The sequence below is a fragment of the Phodopus roborovskii genome, unplaced genomic scaffold, assembly GCF_943737965.1.
Source record: "Phodopus roborovskii unplaced genomic scaffold, PHOROB, whole genome shotgun sequence".
In the NCBI taxonomy this organism is placed as follows: Eukaryota; Metazoa; Chordata; class Mammalia; order Rodentia; family Cricetidae; genus Phodopus; species Phodopus roborovskii.
Window position 1 is genome coordinate 64,009 of NW_026125333.1, and position 22,306 is coordinate 86,314.

The 22,306-nt window shown below is 42.7% G+C and overlaps 1 protein-coding gene and 1 pseudogene across 1 annotated transcript; both read right to left on the bottom strand.

The window, feature by feature from the left end:
• Positions 1-1,008: 1,008 nt before the first annotated feature.
• On the bottom strand, positions 1,009-14,207 carry LOC127214192 (protocadherin alpha-11-like; annotated as a pseudogene).
• Positions 14,208-19,842: 5,635 nt separating this feature from the next.
• On the bottom strand, positions 19,843-22,298 carry LOC127214164 (protocadherin alpha-10-like). Its single transcript, XM_051174559.1, is given in 2 exon segments — positions 19,843-21,411; positions 21,413-22,298. Coding segments are annotated over 2 exon segments (2,427 nt in total). The 5' UTR covers positions 22,271-22,298.
• Between the last annotated feature and the right edge of the window lie 8 nt (positions 22,299-22,306).

Sequence of the window (22,306 nt, forward strand, 5' to 3'; positions counted from 1 at the left end):
GCATGCAGGAATTGATGATTAAAAATTCACAAAGTGTTCTCATAGAGAGCTGAGCACCAAGGACCCAGAGGACAACAAAGGAAAGACCAACTAGAAAATTTTTGAAAACAAATAAGGTGTGGTGTCACCTGCCTTGAATTCTAGCACTCAGGAGGCAGAGGCAAGTGGATCTCTGTGAGTTCCAGGACAAAGTAGTCTGCCCTAGTTCCAGACCAGCCACTGTTACATGGGGGGGGGGGGGACCTGTCATAATAAATAAATAAATAAATAAATAAATGCACGGGGGGGGGGGGGCTTATATGCTTCCAAATGTGGTGGATTACACTTGAAAGCCTAGCACTCTGGAACACAGACCAAAGGATCGAGTATTAGAGCCAACTTGAGCTCCCTGGCGAGATCCTAACTACAAGAAGAAAAAGCACACAGGGTGAAAAGTTATGAGCTCTTTAAAAATAACCAATGTGTGTAGGTACCTCTATATACATTATGACTAAATTTTTAAATGATTTAGCCTCGCTAAAATTGGTTTTATTTAAAATGTTAAATATAAAACAAACATGTCAAGCTATTAAGAGAACCAAAATCGACAAGGAACACAAGAAGAACAATTTTTCCAGGCTGTAACACTTTACTTTGGTTTCCAACAATATTTCATTAGTTAGTGAACAATCCAATGCCAATAATGAAATTTTTTTTATTAAAGACTGAGAGGAAAGATACCGTAAATGAGCAACTGTTGAAGAGGTTAAAAATCAGCCGGGTGGTGGTGGCTCAAGCCTCTAATTTCAGCTCTCAGGATGCAGAGGCAGGTGGATCTCTGTGAGTTGGAGGCCAATCTGTTCTACAGTGAGTTCTAGGACAGCCAGGGCTACACAGAGAAACCTTGTTTCCAGGGCGGGGGGGGGGAGGGGAGGGAGGAGGAAGGAAGGAAAGAAAGGAAGGAAGGAAGGAAGGAAGGAAGGAAAGAAGGTTAAAATAAGTAAAAAAAAAAAAAAAAAAAAACAATGGTTATAAACTTACCTCTTTCAAATGTTCTCCATGCCTTTCTTTCTGGCACGTTTCTTCTGCAGAGCCTAACATGGGTGGGAGACTCGGGCTGAATGCCGTGAGGTCGGTCTTAGGTGGACCCTCTGCAGAGCACACCCCTGTGCACCTTTGCCGCCTCTGCTGTGAGTATGACCAGGTCCCCACTTCGCTGGAACACACCAGCACGGGCTTCCCTGGCCCACATATGCCCTCCGTGGGTGCAGCCGAGCATCGCAGTGCTGTGTACAGCAACAGCGTGAGCACCAACAGGCTGGACACCGCGCAGATGGCGATGATCAGGTACACGTTGACAGTCACCAGCGACGCCTCAGAAGATGCAGTGCTCTCAGAAGCGAGCGAAGAGATCTTGGGTGCCTGGCCGCTCTCCACCAGAGACACTAGCACCGTGGCTGTGGCGGTCAGGGCGGGTTCACCATGGTCCTTAACCAGCACCAACAGACGCTGGCGCGGCACATCCGTTTCGTCCAGCTCGCGGCGTTACGCTAATTTCGCCCGTGTACAGACCCACACGAAATGGACTGCGCATGCCTCCTGCTTCTGACTGCAGCTCATAAGACAGCCATGCATTGTAACCAGAGTCCGCATCCACTGAGCGCACCTTCGTCACTACATGCCCTGGAACCCACTGACCTAGAAACAAGCTCGTTCACTGCCCCGCCAGCTCCGATAGCTCCGTGGGGCAGCAGCGTGGGCGCGTTGTCGTTCTCGTCCAGCACAAACACCTGCAGAGTCACATTGCTGCCCAGGGCAGGCACACCAGCATCCCCGCGCTCACCTGGAACTGCAGCAGCTCCAGCTCCTCATGGTCCAGAGGCTGCAGCACGAACACCTTGCCGCTCTCCGCGTGCACAGACACGAAGCTCGACAGCAAGCGCTCGCCCACCCTCCTCTCCACCAGAGAGTAGGACACCAGCAGCGTTCTCCTGTGCGTCCGCATCCATGGCCGAACACCGTGAAGATGTGCGCGCCAGGCGGGTTGTTCTCCTTCACGAACACCGTGTATTCGGGCTGCGGGAACGTGGGCGCGTTGTCGTTCACGTCAGCCACCTCCACGGACACGCTGGCTGTGGCCCACAGCGAGGCGAGCCCCCATCGCGGGCGGTCACAACCACCTTATAGCCAGCTGTGGTCTCTCGGTCCAGGGCGCTATCCAGCACGAGCGAATAGTAATTCTTGAAGGTGGACACCAGCTTGAAGGGGACATGAGGGCTCAGGAAGCAGGTCACCTGCCCGTTGATACCTGAGTCACGGTCGGACACACTGACCAGAGCTATGACAGTGCTTGGCTGGGCATCTTCTCTGACTGGAAGTGACAGGAAGTAATCGTGACCTCCGGTGCATTATCATTTACGTCTAGCACCTCCACCAGAAGGGTACAATGGCCTGTCATTGGGATATTCCCTTTGTCCACTGCCTCCACTGGTATCTCATATAATTTATTTTCCTCGAAATCTAGTTGGCCTTGCATTCTAACTTCTCCGCTATTGGGATCTATACTAAATGCACGCCCCACTGCAGGAGATACAGGCCGCCTGAAGGAGTAGATTATATCACTATTTGTACCCTGGTCAGGATCTGTGGCGTTTAAGCTGATCACCAATGTTCCATTTCGTGCATTCTCAAGCACTCTAACTTTATAAATGAACCGTTCGAACTCTGGAGCATTGTCGTTCACATCGAGGATGGTGATGAGCAGCTGAACTGTGCCAGTCAGCTCCGGCTTGCCTCCGTCACTGGCTGTTAGTAATAAACTATGTTCCCTAATTTCTTCTCGATCTAATGATTTCTTTAACACAAGTGATAATGAAGATGTTCGCTCACGATTATTTTGCGTGTCCAAAGCGAAGTAATCACTGGGCTCCAATCGGTAGGTCAAGGCGGAGATTGACTCCTATATCTGCATCCGATGCGCCATCTAGTGGAAATCTGGTTTCTGGAGGTCTTGATTCTGCAACCATTATGCTTTTGTTGGTTTCGGGGAACGCTGGCGGGTTGTCATTAATGTCCCTCACCTCCACCTCCACGTGGAAAACCTGCAGTGGCCGGTCCGCGATCACCTCCAGGTGGATACTACACTCCGCGCTCTGCCCGCACAGAGCCTCCCGGTCGATCCGAGAATTCACAAACAAAATGCCATTCTGCAGATTTACCTCCAGAAGGTCCCCGCGGTCCTTGGACGCCACCCCTGAACAGGCGGGGCACCAGCTCTGCCAGCTCCAGTCCCAGGTCCTGAGCGATGCGGCCCACGAAGGTGCCGTGTTTGGCCTCCTCGGGGACGGAGTAATGGAGCTGGCCGCTCCCTGCCCTCCCAGACAGCGAGAAGCCAGAGTAGGAGGCACCAGGATTCTGGGCTACTTTGCCAAAATAACAACATGGTACACTCAGAAAGATTCAGTGATAGCTACAGTATACAGAATATCTTACCTGAAACTGCCTCTTAAAAACTGGTTTGACGATGTCCCTGGTACTGGAGAATTCACAACGAGTTCTCTGAAGGAAGTGACTTTCTTTGCGAAATATAAAGTTCTCAGTGGAGAGCGACATCATGAGGCATGAATGTGTAAGTGCAGCGATCACTGGGTAATGTTTTCCATTGATGTAAGCCTTTATTCCTTGCATTTTCTGAATTTTCCATTGCAAGTATGTATTTATGAATTTAATATTTGTCCTTCCAGGAACAGTACATGATTTACTCTATAAGCATCAGGTGTTACTTAACAAGTGGTATGTGTCTTGCAATAGTCTGCAAACTGTGTGTGTGTTTGTGTGTGTGTATGTGTGTTGTGAAACTTTATATTAGTGATCATTATACATTTGGCTTTGGTCTCTAGTTCTCATAGTAATGCATGTTTTGTTAGCAATTTTCTTTTCCTATAATAGTTTCAAGACCTTCACTCATTAATTCCAAATGGAAACATAATGATTGCGTAGAACACATGATGTGAAAGATGGGCAGTTATATACAAGCATTCAAGTAATGTACCATGTTCATAAGTTCCAAGGATGGATGAAATGTTTGTACTTTAAAAGATGTGTCTACATGTAGTATGTTTGTGTGTTTACATGAATACCCAACATCTATCTAAAACGTTTTGATGTTTTCAGTTCATCTTGTGAAAACATACCAAGAAGTAGCATCTTATTGGTTAGTATAATTTAAGCTACTACCAGTTCAATAAACTTGCTTTTTCACTACCACATCTTAATTTCATCATCAGTAGAAGAAACTCTGGTATTGCTTAACTCTGATTTTTTCCAAGTACTTAACAGTAGCTAGACAATGATGCTAATACCTCCTTAGCAAAAGAATGTTATCTGTTGTTATAACTACCAAGTCATAAAGTTTCAGACTAAACAGTACAATGAAAGATATATTTTATATGCTATAAATGCAGGGGCTTGAGAGATAGCTCAGCAGGTAAGAGCACTGGCTGCTCTTCTAGAGGTCCTGAGTTCCATTCCTGGCAACCACATATTGGCTTACAACCATCCATAATGGGATCTGAAGCCCTCTTCTGGTGTGCAGGCAGACATGTAGACAGAGCACACATATACATGAAATACATAAACAAAGAACCCTTAAAATAAATGTATATTATATATGGCTCCAACTTGCCTAGTCTGTAAACAACTCTATAGGAAATGGTCATTGGTTCATTTCTATACCTCTAATCACCTCTGAAAATCCATGTAGACCATTGTATTCTCTTGCCCACACAATCCTCCTCTCCTGTTCCATTATTTCTACCATGTGCTTTACTCTTGTCATGGGATTAGTCCCTTGATTCTTCCTGATGTTTCATGTCTACCGGGCTGTACACATACCACCTCCTTACCTCTCCACATAAGTAAAACATTTGCAGTATGGCCTTTAGACCCCCTAGAATCAATCTTCTGTTCACCTTACTTCTCAACCATTCGCTTCAGTTTCCAACACAATTAACTATTCTTCTTATTGATCTTCAGTATAAAGCTGTTTATTATCCATGTTGACCCTAGACATTGGCATTCCCATCTGTCTCAACTGGACACACAAATATGTGTATTCCTCTTACCTACAGACATTTTTTTCATATTTTCATTTCTTTCTCAATTTTTCAAGTTCATTTTTACTTCATGACTTGATGGTTTTTCCATTAAGATGAATTATCAAGCATGAAATCAAGGGTTTTCTTCCTATAGCAACATTTATCTATATTAACTATTCATTTATTAACTTACTTATTTTATTTGTGTATATATTTTGTCTTCATGTACACATGTCTGGTGTCCATGGAAGCCAGAAGAGGGTTTCAGTTTCCTGGATATTTGTCAGTCACTATGGATCCTCTATGACAGTAACAAGTGCTCTTAACCACTCTGCCATCTGTCTCTCAATGTAGGTCAACCCCATGATCTAGCAAAAATATTTATTATGTCTATTATGACTTATTTTAATTACTTTCCTCTATTTCCATGTTGTTTGCCTTATATCCAATGTCTCCTTTCTTTGTTTTTCTTCACACAACTGCAATGCTCAAACACCAGAATAATTTACCCTGGAGAAACCTAGTCAGCATAAGTGCCATTACATGTGCCTTTATTAAACAAAAACACAGCTAAGAAGACATGAAGAAGAGAAAGCAATATGACTATAAAGGCAGAAATTGAAAGTGGTGTATTCACAAACCAAGGAATGTCAACAGCCACCAGAAACCAATACAAACAAAGAATAGACTTTTTTTTCTTTCTTGCTCTATTATTTCTAACATGCATTACTCTTGTAATGGCTACAGTCCCTTGATTCATACTTTATGTCTTCACTTTAGACTTATGTCCTGAAAACCTGTGAGACAAATGTGAGATAACTTGTTACAGCAGTGTCAGAAATGAACATGTGTGCCTACCTAAATCCTTCCCTTCAATATTATTTTTATTTTTCTATCTGTCTCTTGGTGAGGAATTATGCCTCAATATGTATGTATAACTACCCCCTGTGAGTTCTAGAACCATCTTTTGAGTCACAATGCTATTCCATCACAAAGGTTCTTAAGTTAGCAACAGGTTCTGAAGTGTTCCTCCAGATTCCTACCTGCTCAAACACACATAAGCCACCACCCCCAGTACACCAAACTAAAAATACAAATGTCACTGAATTTTGTTATGGGAATCTTTCTAGCATAAGCATTCCCACACCAGTGAGAGCAGATGTCAGTAGTGTCAAAAGACAGGATAGTTCCTGAAAGGCCTGGGTCACAGATTATAGTTCACACTCTCATTTTATACCCACAAAGTAGGACAAACAAGTAAGTGAGATTTTACAGAAGCAGAAGTTAGCAGATTGCTTAGGGAAACAGCCCATTGTTTCAGCTATTTCTTCAGTCATTCTATTCCAGGTAGCAAATGCTTGGCAAATACGCAATACAAGCAATGCTTTAAGTAAATCACTACATACATCAATAAATCCATATGGGATTTTCTACCTTATTCTACTTCATTTGTATTTCCCTTATGATTTATATTCATTTTTTTTCTTGAGACAGGGTCTCTTTATATAGCTCTGGCTGTCCTGGAGCTCATTAGATAGACTAGCCTGACCTAAAAATCACAGAGATCCTCCTGCCTCTGTCCCCCGGGGTTAAAGGCGTGTTCCGCCATGACTGGCTCTATCATTTATATCCAGTCAATCTAGTTCTTTCGATTCATTTCTACCACAGATTTTTAAATCTCCACTGCTCAGCCAGGTGTAATTCATGCCTTTAATCCCAGCACTCAGAGGCAGGCAGATCACTGAGTTCAAGGCCAGCCTAGGCTACAGAGCAAGTTACAGAACAGTCAGAACTACACAGAGAAACCCTGTCTTGGGCAGAGTGTCTCTATTTGCTTGATACCTAAGTATTTTCAGAAGCTCCTCTATGAGCTTCCCCTTGTCATAATATTCCCACCGCTGATCTTTCAAGTTCACATTCTTAAGAGAACACTCCTTTATTCACACTTATATTCCATCTGTGAACCCTTACTACTGAAGTGTTACCTATCCTTTACAACATTCCTGAAGAAAATGATGCTCCAACTCTACTGCTAATCCTCTCTTTTAAATGGAAGGCCTGTCCATACAATACACTTCAATATCATACAATAATCAAATATTAGTGGCTGATGTGAACACCAGTCTGCATCCATGGCCAACACTGAAGATGTGTGCGCCAGGCAGGTTGTTCTCCTTCACCAACACCATGTATTAGGGCTGCATGAACACAAGCACGTTGTTCACATCAGCCACCTCCACCAACACACTGGCTGTGAACCACAGTGAGGGCGAGCCCCTCTCCCCGGACTGTCACCACAACCTTATAGTCAGCTGTGGTCTCATGGTCCAGGGCATTATACAGAATATCGAATAGTAATTCTTGAAGGTGGACACCAGCTTAAAGAGATGTGGGTGTAGGAGCAAGTCACTTGCCCGTTGGCACCTGAGTTGAAGTCCAACAGGCTGATCAGGGTGATTACTGTCCCCACCTGAGCATCTTCTAACACAGGGAATGACAAGGATATTGCCATTCACATCCAGAGCTTTCGCTCAGACCAATCGCAGTATGACATACCATGAAAAGAACTCTTATCCATTGTGTTGACCTGAATTTCATATCCCTATTCTCAAAATCCAGCTTCCCATCACCTGTGTCTGGATTTATTTAAAACTTTATGTTCTCACTAGTAGGCTGAATCATTCAGAACTCACAGGAAATTTCTTTGTTCTAGGAAATTTCTTTGTTCTGACCTTCATCTAGATCAGAAGCAGTTAGTTGAACTACAAAAGTGTCATTTCTTTCTTGTTGTTGTTTTTATTTTTGTTGTTTCAAGTGGGTTTATCAAACTCTGGTGCATTGTCATTCATATCCATGATTATTTTTTGTTTGTTTGTTTTGGGGTGATTTTGCTTGTTTGGTTGGTTTTTGTTGGTTGGTTGGTTGGTTTGGGGTTTTTTGTTTTGTTTTTTTGGTCTTGTTCGGTTTGGTTTGGTTCTTTATGGACAGGGTTTCTCTATGTGTACCCTTGGCTGCCCTGGAATTCTATCTTTAGACTAGGCTGGCCTTGAACTCAGAGATCCCCCCTGCCTCTGCCTGCAGAGAGCTGTGATTTAAGGTGTGGGCCATTTCCGCCCACCTCAGGATGCTATTTGAATCTGAATAGATCCTGTTAGCTCCGGTTTACCACCCTCAATCACTGTTAACAACAGCGGAAGTTGTGATGTTTCCTCTCTGTCCAACAGCTTCCAAAACATTAGAACAAGCACTGTTCTTTTTATCTGTTTGTTAATCATTATTTTAAGTGAAAATGCTCTTTGAAACTTAATATATAGGTAATATCAGCTTCAGAAGCGCCATCTAGAGGAAACTGAGTGTCCAGAGAGGCAAATTCAGAAATAAGTGGCTTTGGAAGGCTGGAGAGCAATAAAGAGCATTGGCTGCGTTTCCAGAGGACCCACATTGTAGCTCACAACTGTCTGTCACTCCATTTCCAGGGGATCTGACACCCTCACACATACATACATTTAGGTAAAACACCAATGCACATAAAATAAAACTACATAAGTCATTGTTTTTTTAATTAAAAGGAAAGAAATCGGCATCTTTTGTTCTTTCTCTAAGCATGGGCGAATTATCATTGACCTCCTTGACCACCTCCATCTACACAGGGAAAACATGCAGTGGCCGGTCCAAGGTCACCTCCAAGGTGGATGTTACACCCCGCACCCCACCCGCACTGCGCCTCCAGGTTGATCGGAGAATATCATTCTGCAGATTTACCTCCAAAAGGTCCCCGCAGCCCTTGGATGCCACTCTGAACAGGGCACCAGCTCCGCCAGTCCCAGCCCCAAGTACTACGCAATGTTATCCACGAAGGTGCCCCATTTTTCCTCCACGATGATGGATAGCTAGAGCTGCCCTCTCCCTGCGTCCCAGGCTTCAAGGAGCAGAAGAGAGGGACAGCAGACACTGGAATCTCCGGCCTCTTCATCAATAAAACAACATCGCAGATACTGGGGGCATTTTGATTGGAACCGTCGCCTTTAAGGAAGCATTCATGAGATATTTTATAAGCGGTCTCTATTTTCTGTGTTCATTTAAAACTTTATAGAGTATTTTGGTTTCCATGTAGTTGAGTTTGTTAAGTGAATGGGTAAAATCTGGGTGCCAGAACCAAAATATTCTCCTTCCTCCTAGCTGCACAGCGACATCATGTGACTTATTATACAAATACAAGAAAGATCATTGGGTTCTTGGTTTGGATCACTGTTTCCTGGGCCACTCTAATCCAGCTTTTGAATATTCCCATGGATTATTTGTGAATGCTGTTTAATTGATGTATGAGCGGTTACTTTGTGGTTTTAAGATATTTTCTTTTCAAAGTTTATCAGAAAACCCTTTTTGAAATAAGGTGTGACAGAAACTACTCTAATGTGTTGTTTTCGTGGAGAATGATACATAGTATATGCACCCCTGACCTCTCATAACTTACAATTCACAATGCTATTTGTTCTTCACAGCACTTTCTTGGAAACATGTGGAGAAAATCAAGGGTTCCACCATTTCATAAAAAAGAAAGCTAGAACAGTTTATCTAACAATACTCTATAAAAAATCTTTTTTCATAAATCTAGAGAACATTAGAATTCATCATATGTGTGAGAGGTGGTATTTTTTGCTTAAATGTGATGGCTTTTCATGCAGCTGCTATGACTCTCATACTTCAAATCAAAGCACATGAATCGATTAATGGCAAGAATAAAACAGTTTCATTTAAAATACTGAATCAAGATGGGGTTGTGGTATATACCTTTAGTCCCAGCTCTGAGGAGGCAGAGGCCGGTGGATTTCTGTGAGTTTAAGGCCAGCTTGGTCTACAAAGCAAGTTCAAGGACAGCTAGGTCTCTGATACATAAATAAACTCTGTCTTGAAAAACAAAAAAACTAAAGCGCTAAATCAACACCTGAAGATTCCCCAGTTTTCTAAGATGACAATAGAATGCAAGCATGCAAAAGACTGGGAGTGTTTCACCGGATCCTAATCTTACCAAATAAAGCAAAGGTGTGAATTTGATACTGACATTTTGCTTCTAAATCTTTTCCTGCAGGTCAGTTAGTAGTTACTCAGACTGTACTCCTCAGTAAGTCAAAATGGTGATGAAAGAAGGAATTAAAAGACCTTCCATAATTAATTATATTCATTAATTCAAGAGTGCCTTGCATATAAACACATTGAAGAGCCTATAGATCACTGTCAAAATCAGAAGCATGGGCTTTATAATTTCATCAACCCCCAGATCAAACTCTATAATTTACTACCAGGCCTTTCACATGGTGGTAAATTTCCTGAAATTCACAGTGGAAGGAGAGAATGGGCTCCTGCAAAATGCCCTCCACATGCTGTGGCATGTGCACACATGCACAATAAATAATAAATTAATGCAATACTTTTAAAATAAAATAAAAGCTCTTAACCCAAGTCCAAGAATGGTCTTCAATTGTGCCAGATGGTATATAGTACAATTTAGGAGAGAGTGCTTTGAATGCACCCCAAATGCATGACCGATTCCCTACTTCTGCACTTACCTCAGAGGCTCAGAGCTAGAAGAACCCAGAGACATGAATGGTCTTTACTAGGTTCTTTAGATGAAATTAAACAAGTGAAAAAGATTTAAGATATTAGTGATAAGGCATTTACAAAAAAATTAAAAGATGAAAACAATGAATAGTTATTAGTATGTATGCACATCAATAGATTTAACTTTTCCTTTCTAGAATAAAAAATAAAGCTTAGGAAAGGATGCAAATGAGCATCAATAATATGAATACAAGAAGGCAACTAACAAATGTGCACGATTTAATTGAACAATTTTATTTGCTTAGTTTACTTTGGAAGTATGAGCCAGCCTTCTTTGGATCTATAGTACTTAATAAATCTCTTGCACTTTCACGGAAAAATCAGGATTGGATGATTTGTTCAATAGTAGCACCATATTAGAATGCAAGACTGGACTTATTTTCTCCAAGTAATTTGAAGATGAATTTTACTATGGAGATAGAGGATATTTAACAACTGCTGGGGGAGTAGTAAATCAATTCAGAGCTAGTGGTAACGGATCCATTGCTGACACATTTTTAAAGCCACTGATTGAAGAGAGTGAAACTATCAATGCAAAGTACCGCTAACAGACAAACATGAGCGAATTTAAGCACTCTGCTCTGACTATGCACTTCACTGAGACTTAGAAGCGAAGTGATATGACTTACTTAAGCAAAACAATGATTACTTCAGGCGAAATCATCTGGGGAACCTCTAATATTTCTTAACCACATTTTTAAACAAATGGGGCACTTCTTACTGTAAAACCCTGATTATATAATTTCAAAGCTGGATATATGCACATCTGGTGTTTTACTAACAGAGGTTGTTCCTTGAAACAGCGCTCAAAATGTAGAATACTCTTTTTTAATTTTTCCATGAACACTGAATTCTAAATAATTTTATATGCATTTACTGGAAAGGCAGGATTTCCCAAAAAACTCACCTGTCCAGGGTGATTTGATTCTGATTCTTGTCTTTCCCTTTCATCTCTATCCAGATTGGGGGGTAGGCTGGGGCTGAAGGCCATGAGGTCTGTCTTGGGCGGACCCTCTCCAGAGCACACCCTCTGCCGCCTCTGCTGCGAGTATGACCAAGTCCCCACCTCACTGGAGCACACCAGCACGGGCTTCCCGGGAGCACAAGCTCCATCGGTGGGCGTTGCTGAGCAGCGCAGCGCTGTGTACAGCAGCAGCGTGAGCACCAACAGGCTGGACACCGCGCAGATGGCGATGATTAGATACACGTTCACATCCACCAGCGACGCCTCTGGAATTGAAGCACGCCCTGCCGTCTGTGAAAAGGACTTTGGAGCTTGGCCGCTTTCCACTAGAGATACTAACAAAGTTGCAGTGGCTGTCAGTGCGGGCTCTCCATGGTCCTTCACCAGGACCAATAGGATCTGTCGAGGGGCATCTGCCTCATCCAGGACGCGTGTTGTGCTTATCTCACCCGTGTACAGACCCACGCGAAACGGACTGCGCAAGCCCCCTGCTGCCGGCTGCAGCTCATAAGACAGCCACGCATTGTAACCAGAGTCTGCATCTACAGCGCGCACTTTCGCCACTACGTGCCCTGAACCCACCGACCTAGGCACAAGTTCGCTCACTGACCCACCGGCTCTGGCAGCTCCGTGGGGCAGCAGCGTGGGCGCGTTGTCGTTCTCGTCCAGCACAAACACCTGCAGAGTCACATTGCTGCCCAGGGCAGGCACACCAGCATCCCGCGCGCTCACCTGGAACTGCAGCAGCTCCAGCTCCTCATGGTCTAGAGGCTGCAGCGCGAACACCTTGCCGCTCTCCGCGTGCACAGACACGAAGCTCGACAGCAAGCGCTCGCCCACCCTCCCTCTCCACCAGAGAGTAGGACACCAGCGCGTTCTCCTGTGCGTCCGCATCCATGGCCGACACCGTGAAGATGTGCGCGCCAGGCGGGTTGTTCTCCTTCACGAACACCGTGTATTCGGGCTGCGGGAACGTGGGCGCGTTGTCGTTCCACGTCAGCCACCTCCACGGACACGCTGGCTGTGGCCCACAGCGAGGGCGAGCCCCCATCGCGGGCGGTCACAACCAAATCATAGATTGGCACGCTCTCGCGGTCCAGGCTGCTATCCAATATCAGGGAATAATAGTTTTTAAAGGTGGAAACGATCTTGAAGGGGACATTGGGTGTGAGAGAGCAGGTCACTTGGCCATTGACACCAGAGTCAAGGTCCGAAACGCTAATCAAAGCAATGACTGTGTTTGGCTGGGCATCCTCTCTTACTGGGAGGGACAGGGAAGTCAGCGTCACTTCAGGAGCGTTGTCATTGGTGTCTAAGATTTCTACCGAGACTGTACAGTGACCTACCATTGGGGGGGTCCCCTTATCCGTGGCCAGAACTTCAATTTCATAAAACTTGTTTTCTTCATAATCCAAAGTTCCGTTGACCCTCAATTCTCCGTTGTTTTCATCTAGTGTAAATAAAGGCTTCCCGCTGGGCTTGATTGACATCAAAGAGTACTCCAGTTGCCCGTTCACACCTTCGTCTGGATCTGTAGCATTTAATTTTATGACAAGAGTTTCTTTAGCAGCATTTTCCATTATTCTTACTTTGTATTCTAAATGGTCAAACTCCGGGTCATTATCGTTAACATCTAATACATGAACCCAAAGCCGAACTGTACCGGTGAGCTCCGGGTTTTCCCCCCATCTGAGGCTGTCAGTAGCAAATTAAGTTCCGGGGTTTTCTCCCGATCCAGGGTCTTCTTTAATATAAGTGATGGTCGTTTAGTCTGTTTGCTACTTGTTGGTGATTCCAAAGAAAAATACTCGTTTTGACTTAATCTGTAGACCAACACAGCATTCTCCCCTATGTCAGCATCAGATGCTCCCCTCTAGCGGAAAACGCGAGTCTGGTTGCTTGGATTCATAAATCAGCAGCCTTTGTTCTCTAAGAGGAAACACTGGCGGATTGTCGTTAATGTCCCTCACCTCCACCTCCACGTGGAAAACCTGCAGCGGCCGGTCCACGATCACCTCCAGGTGGATGCTACACTCCGCCCTCCGCCCGCACAGCGACTCCCGGTCGATCCGAGAATTCACAAACAAAATGCCATTCTGCAGATTTACCTCCAGAAGGTCCCCGCGTGCCTTGGACGCCACCCTGAACAGGCGGGGCACCAGCTCCGCTAGCTCCAGCCCCAGGTCCTGAGCGATGCGACCCACGAAGGTGCCGTGTTTGGCCTCTTCGGGGACGGAGTAATGGAGCTGGCCGCTCCCTGCCTCCCAGGATGCGAGGAGCAGAAGCCAGAGCAGAGGTTGCAGAGTGCAGGATTCACGTCTCTGAAAACCTAACATTGCATATGGATCGGCCTCCAAAATGTCTCCTTCCGCTGCCTGTATCAGATACTTGTCTTCAGATCCAAACCTCGCTGGATTCTCGAGAAAATTTTAAGGATCCTTTTAACTGCAGCTCTCAGAGTGACGGAGTCGGTTTTGTACGTAGAGTGCGGGACTCTTCGGACCAATTTATGAATGGACTCTTTCCACCTAGTAAAGAGCGACACCTTGTGCCTGAAAATGTGAGTAATTGTGTATATCCACCACTGGAGAATTTCACATTATGTATACTTTGCCCAAATAATTCCAAATCGGAACGTATGTGAAGGTGGAACTTTTTATTGAATAACATCAAATTAAATATCTACAAAATTGTTCTCTTATCCAAACACTTGAAGAAAAAGAGGACTCACTTCTTTAGGTAAACTTGAAAACCTAGAGCTAAACATTTTGTTAACATCTTGTTTATCTTATAAAATATCATCAGATTTGAACTGTTCTAATTATAGTCTCCCTTACTACTGCTAGGAAACTCATTAGAAAAGATTTTTCCAATGGTTGGGTCTAGTTTGTTGTTGATATTTGTGTTTGGAATTTTGTTTGAGTCTGCAGAATCCAGGGCCTTTTGGTGGTAGGCAAATCTGTCTTTGAAGTTCCATAACAATGTTCTGTACCCTATGCCCTCAGCAATGTAGATTTGCATCCTCTTATACTTTTTTTAAAAATTAAAACTACTCAAACAGATTTATGAGGTTCAAGCAATGTTTTGATGCATGTATCTACTGCGTAATGATCAAATCAGACTTAATACATCTAACGCCCCAAACGTTTATCACTTCTTTGTGGTGAATTTTTCAAAGTTCTCTCTTTTATTTATATTAATATATGCATGCCTTTATCAACAGTATCATTTCTATTTCCTTTAGTTCCTATCTTTTTATATTCCATTGTTTTCTTGTAATAAATTACTGATTTTATGTCCATTGCAGAGTAAATAAACAAATATTTTCAAGTTTAATAATTTGAAACAGAATTCACAGAAGAAACGTCTGTTGATAAAGATGAACTTTGCATTTGGCATATATGATTTCTCACACAAATCATATGGTCAGTAGTGGAATGGCAATATTTTAATTGTGTAATCATCAGTAATATGACAAAGACAGCTTTTTAAATTTAAATCACAGAATGAATTATCATTCAGTGAAATAAATAAAATTACCAGGAAAAACTCTATGCCACTTTGGTATTTTCATGTAACCAATATTAGTTTATAATATAAAAATGCATCCATGGAAAGTAACTACAGTACAGAATTTGAGGTTTGTGATTATAAGTCATCAGAAAGGTAACTGAATTTTTACAATCTGTCTTCTAAATATGTGAGACTGTGCTTAAAAAACAGAAACTACTGAAACAGTAGGACTAAATGGCAAATTACCTTAGAGTCTGAAAACGTAAATTCCTGCAATACTCAGTTGGAGGTGGGAATTATTAAGGATAATTTTCTTTCTTTTTTTTCTCAAAGAAAGGTTTCTCTGAGTAATTCTGGGTGTTCTAGAACTCAGTTTGTAGACTACACTGGTCTTGAACTTGGAGATCCTCCTGCCTCTAACTCTGGAGTGCTGCCATTGAAGAGGTTTATGCTACCACTTCAGACTTTAATTTTTTTCTTGAAGTAGTAGTTATGTTTTCTCTGTCTTCCATACTCACTAGCAATTTAGAGGAAAAAGATGAGACAACACAAGTTTGGAATAGAAAACCATTCAGGAAAAAAAAATCAGTATTTTGTCATATAGAAATTCTTTGAGGAAAAAAAGGCCCAGGTTGACTTTGAGTTCCCAAGCTCAAGTGATACTCCTATCTCGGAGTTAAATGGTTTTTGAGAGTTTGTCATAACTGAGTTGCCATAAACTGTCAACTTTAAGAACAGTGAATTCTTTTTTATTTTTTGAGAGAGGCAGAGGGTTAAGGAAGAGTTTCTCTGTGTTGCCCTGGCTGTCCCAGAACTTGCTCTGTAGACCAGGCTGACCTCTAACTGACAGAGATCTGCCCACCCCTGCCTTCCAAGTGCTGGTATTAAAGGTGTGCATTACCAACGCCTGGAAAGAACACTGAATTCTATTATGCACTTGTAAAATAATATAATCATGTGTAATCAATCCAATACAACAATACAAAATAACAATAAACTGAACACAATAGGTAAAGTTAAATTTATATTGAACAAAAGAAAGCAACAGGCCTCTATATACATTGTTACAGGAAATGGGGTTTAAAATGCAATGTGAACTTTCCTGAGATAAATAAATATAAAAGTTCTACCCGTGAGAGGAAAGATGATGATATCACAATTGTGAGTTAAAACTATATTATAATTCAAATGTTTATTTCTACTAATAAATAGTTTGCAGGTAATAAAATGGTTATCAAAAATGATAACATGTGTGAATCAAAATCCCATCTTTTGTATTTTGGCTGAAATTCACAAAGAACATATTATACCTGCCCCCTAAACTTGCCAGTTGGGATGGACTCAACATCTAGCTGTATGTTAATCTCAAGAAATCATGCTGAAATAATTTTTAACACTGATTTTGTGAAAATAAATAGAAGATTTCATGAACTGTGTGCTTTACTTTTATAAATCAGTTTGATTAGATGCAAATCCTACCTCTACACCTCACTAATTATATATTAAAGTGCAAAGGTTTATGTCCTCTTAGCCTGTGTTATTTTGTATATCTGTCATTATTCTTTCTTGCAAATGTAAGACACAGAAATAAATTTCAAAATCATTCTATGAACCCTGAACAAATTTTCAAAACCAGATTATAAGTTCACTTTCCAAGCACTATGCTAACAAGATTAGAGGATTTACTCAATGATGCTAACTCTGCTCAATTGTGGCTTATTAAAGGAAATACAGCAATTTTCTCTCAACCATTTGTTCACTTGGCCAGCCTGGTCTACAGAGTGAGTTTCAGGACTGTCAGAGTTATGCAGAGAAACCCTATTATGAAAAACAAAACTAATAACAATGGAAAAGACTGCACAATAAACACCTGCACACATCTGAGGATTTTCATAGGAAACCAACTCCTTTGAATGTGCTAATGAATTGTACAGTGTTGCTCAAAGATCTCAAATCTTTTGGCCATATTAAGAATCCCCAAATTACCTTTATTACCACTTATATTTGCCTAAAACACTATTATTATTCACACACAAAAAGAATGAGATCATTTTATATGTGATATTTTACTATGTTACTTATGGTATTCTGTTGCTCTACAAGAATATTGTGAGCCAAAGTCCACATTTTTCTCATGTTTTAAATTATTCCTATTTATATCATTTCAAAACGATGGATCCATAGTTCTTATATAGTAGCTCCTGATCATTATACACAGAATAAATGTCTATCTTAATGTGATATTGATTAAAATAAGCTAATTTAAGTCATGAACACAACTAAGAAAATATCAATCAACATGGAAAAGCATGTCTCTCATCTCATTACAGCATTTATGCAAAAGTAATGATAAATATAAGCATGAGGAATTTTGTAATTGAGGCAAAAAAAAAGAGTGCCCTGTACACAGCTCATGTTTCACTTACATACCCAACCTATGCTTGAACAGAAAAGAGGTTTACTGAAGAAGGTTCTACATTGTGGTGGCATGAGTGGCTCTAGACTCTGAAAATTATACTTAATATCATCATTAGACAAGACATATACCTCATATTTTTCCCCATCTTTAAATTTCAGATAGCCATAGGTAGTACTACTATTGTTACAATAGTATAAAGAAAGAATTACTAAGTAATAGTCATGATGACAAGAATGAAAGGCAATGAAGGTTGCTAGGTTTCCAGCAAATGAGCTATCTTAAGAGAGGCAAAGTATATAAATTTAATAACTTTGTAAATTATTGTAAGGATTAAATGAAATAGTATATCTAAGCCCTCACAGCAAGCCTAACACATAGAGATAACTCATACAGTGTTTTAACATAATCTAAGCAATAGTTTCTCACACTCTATAGTCTATACAAGTAGACAGTGTGGCAGGGCATAATAGTGAACACCTTTAATCCCACGTGGCATACAGATATGAGCAGATCTTTGTGATTTCCAGGCCAGTCTGCTCTACACTGTGAGTTCCAGGCTAGCCAGGACTACAAAGTACCTTGTCTCAAAGAAAATAATCAGGCAACATGAAATAAGGCATAAGTCATGGTTATCTCTTTGAATGACTTTCCTAATATTTATTTTCATGAAAATCTTCCAAACTTCATCACCTTCACAGATTCCCATTACACTTACCCTGTTTACACATGGTTTTCTTTCTGTATGTAAGTATATTATATGATTTATTTCTTCAATAGGATTAAGGGGTATGTTATTTGCCATTAGAACCCCCCAAAAAACTTTCACATTGCTTGATGTATATTCTATTGTTTTTAAATAGAATATTTGGATCCCTTTTTAAAATCTATACGAACATGATGTTGATACAAAATTATATTTTATATTAAATATGTGGAGTATATACAATATTCTGTGCTGAGTGGTTGTCAGGAGTGTCTTTATTGACATTTCATGGTCCCTTTGCATGAAGTATTTTCAAATAATCTTTTTTGTACACTGTAAAGATACAGTGTCTTTGCAATGGCACTTTCTGATCTGTTTAATAAAGAGCTGAATGGTCGATAGTTAGGCAGGAAGAGGTCAGACAGGACTTCTGGAGAGAGAGAGAGAGAGAGAGAGAGAGAGAGAGAGAGAGAGAGAATCTATGGATGGGAAAGATGCCAGGGCATATAAAGAAGAAACAGGAGATGCAAGATGGAAGAGAGGTTAAAAAGCCACAAGACAAAATGTAGATTAATAGCAATGGTTAACTTAAGTTGTAAGAGCTAGTTGGAAACAAGACTAAGCTAAGGCCAAACTTTCATAATTAATAAGACTCTGTATAATTTTTTTGTGAGCTAGCAGCCCAAAGAAAAAGCCTGCTACAATGAGAGAAGGTAATGCATTTTGAAGGTAATGCACTTTGGCCAGCACAGGCAATGGTGTTGGACCTCATAAATGACAAGACTCTCAAACTCAAAGCACAAAGAAGTGAGGATTCCCTTACCCTAAATACTTCCACATAGCTACATGACAAGGACCAAGAATTGAAGAAAAATAATTCTGATCGAGTAAGTAGAAGAGCTCAAGAAGTTAAACTTTGAGAGAATGCAATAGTGAGTTTAGTTTGGCAGGTGATTATGTGTAATTGGCATCATGTTGAGAAGTGGCAAAAATGTCGTCTATCCAAAGCAGCTGGGGACTTTGAAGAAATTGTCCTCAAAAAATATAACAGGACTAATGACAGAGCAATAAATATCCCCCAAAAGAAACACTAAAACTCTACCCATTTCAACTGCCAGCTCACAAAACATGCTACTGAATATAAAATCACAGAAAAGAAGGTACAAGTATACCCATCTCCACCAGTGACAGATAATTTCACAGTTTATAATAAGTCCAGAATTCAAATCAAATAAAAAATTAAATAATACCATAATGCTTTTGAAAACACAAACATAATAAAGAGCAAGGGGCAGCTGCTGGAATAAGAACAATAAATGACTACGGGTTGAAATGTAGATTTGAGCCATACTTTTTAAATTTAAAGAAAACATTGGCTCATTCTATTTCATTTTTAATATCATCATTGCTATGGCTACTGTTATTATACATAGCATGAAGAATTAACGGGAGTAAAAAACAATGAAGATAACTAGATTTCCAGGATTCTTTAAATGAGCGGTCGTGAGAGACAAATTTAAAGCTGAAGATAGAATGCTAAATTGACAAACTACATCTGTGACATCACCAGACATGGAATTTCGGTACTTACATTCTCAAAGATCTCTTGTTGGACTCCACTATCTCCAGAACCCAAAGCAGGAGGAACACTGGGACTGAAGGCCATGAGGTCTGTCTTTGGTAGGCCTTCTCCAGAGCACACCCTCTGCCTCCTTTGCTGAGAGCAAGACCAGCTGCCCACTGCACTGGAGCACACTAGCATGGGCTTCCCAGGTCCACATGTGTCCTCAGTGGGCAGTGCTGAGCACCGCAGTGCTGTGTATAAGACAAGTGTGAGCACCAACAGGCTGGACACTGCGCAGATGGCTATGATCAAATACACGTTGACATCCACTACAGATGCTTCAGAAGCTGCTGTGCCCGCCAACACCCGTGAAGAGGCCTTTGGTGCCTGATTGCTCTCAACCAGAGAAACCAACACTGTGGCTGTAGCAGTCAATGCCGGCTCCCCATGGTCCTTCACCAACACCAACAGGCGCTGGCGTGGCGCATCCCCTTCATCCAGGGCACGAGTGATGCTGATCTCACCAGTGTACAGGCCCACGCGGAAGGGACTGCGTACACCACCAGCTCCAGACTGCAGCTCATAAGACAGCCAAGCATTGTAACCAGAGTCCGCATCTACTGCGCGCACCTTCGCCACTATGTGCCCTGAACCCACTGACCTAGGCACAAGTTCGCTCATTGCTCCGCTGGCTCCAACAGCTCTGTAGGGCAGCAGCACTGGCGCATTGTCGTTCTCATCCAGCACAAACACCTGCAGAGTCACATTGCTGCCCAGGGCAGGCACACCAGCATCCCGCGCGCTCACCTGGAACTGCAGCAGCTCCAGCTCCTCATGGTCCAGAGGCTGCAGCGCGAACACCTTGCCGCTCTCCGCGTGCACAGACACGAAGCTCGACAGCAAGCGCTCGCCCACCCTCCTCTCCACCAGAGAGTAGGACACCAGCGCGTTTTCCTGTGCGTCCGCGTCCATGGCCGACACCGTGAAGATGTGCGCGCCAGGAGGGTTGTTCTCCTTCACGAATACCGTGTATTCGGGCTGCGGGAACGTGGGAGTGTTGTCGTTCACATCAGCCACCTCCACGGACACGCTGGCTGTGGCCCACAACGAGGGCGAGCCCCCATCACGGGCGGTCACTACCACCTTATAGTCAGCTGTGGTCTCTCGGTCCAGGGCGCTGTCCAGCACGAGCGAATAGTAATTCTTGAAGGTGGACACCAGCTTAAAAGGGACATAAGGGCTCAGGGAGCAGGTCACTTGCCCGTTGACAGTAGAGTCAGGGTCTGTCACGCTGATTAAAGCGATAACTGTCCCCAATTGGGCATCCTCTCGCACAGGGAGTGATAATGATGTCACTATTAACTCTGGAGCATTATCATTGGTGTCCAGGACTTCAATTAAGATTGTGCAGTGACCGAACATTGGAGGACTACCTTTGTCAACTGCTTCTGCTTGAATCTTCCATAAATTAGTTTCTTCAAAATCTATTTTCCCACTGACTTTAATTTCTCCACTAACTGGGTCGATATGAAAAGTGGCTTCTGTCTTAGGGGGAAACATCCGTTGCAAAGGAATAAAGAATTTGACTGTTTGGACCTTCGTCCAAATCTGAGGCATTTAGTCTAACCACCAGGGTACCATTTCTTGCATTTTCTACCAGCTTCGCCCGATAGATCGCTCTGTCAAACGCTGGTGCATTGTCGTTTACATCCAGCACTGTGATGTGTAGTTCCAAGGTGCCCGTGAGCTCGGGTTTGCCTCCATCCGTTGCTTTAACCACTAAGCGAAGCTCAGAAGCCCGTTCTCTGTCTAGAGGTTTTTTTAGCACTAGTTCCAGTGGTTTAACCTGCTCATCTGTGGTTGGTACTTCCAGGGAGAAGTACTCACTGGGACTCAGTCTGTAAGTCAGCAGAGCATTGGCTCCGATATCTGCATCTGAAGCGCCCTCTAGTGAAAAACGAGAGTCTAGAGGCCTCGTTTCCGAAACAAAGAGATTCTTTTGTGTCTTTGGGAACACCGGAGGGTTGTCATTAATGTCCCTCACCTCTACCTCCACGTGGAAAACCTGCAGCGGCCGGTCCACGATCACCTCCAGGTAGATGCTACACTCCGCGCTCCGCCCGCACAGCGACTCCCGGTCGATCCGAGAATTCACAAACAAAATGCCATTCTGCAGATTTACCTCCAGAAGGTCCCCGCGGTCCTTGGACGCCACCCTGAACAGGCGGGGCACCAGCTCCGCCAGCTCCAGCCCCAAGTCCTGAGCGATGCGGCCCACGAAGGTGCCGTGTTTGGCCTCCTCGGGGACGGAGTAGTGGAGCTGGCCGCTCCCTGCCTCCCAGATTGTGAACAGCACAAGCGAGGGCAGCAGGCACCAGGATCCTTGGCGGTATATCATAGCGACAAAACACATATTCTCTTTGAGATTTTCTTTGTTGTTGTTGTTGTT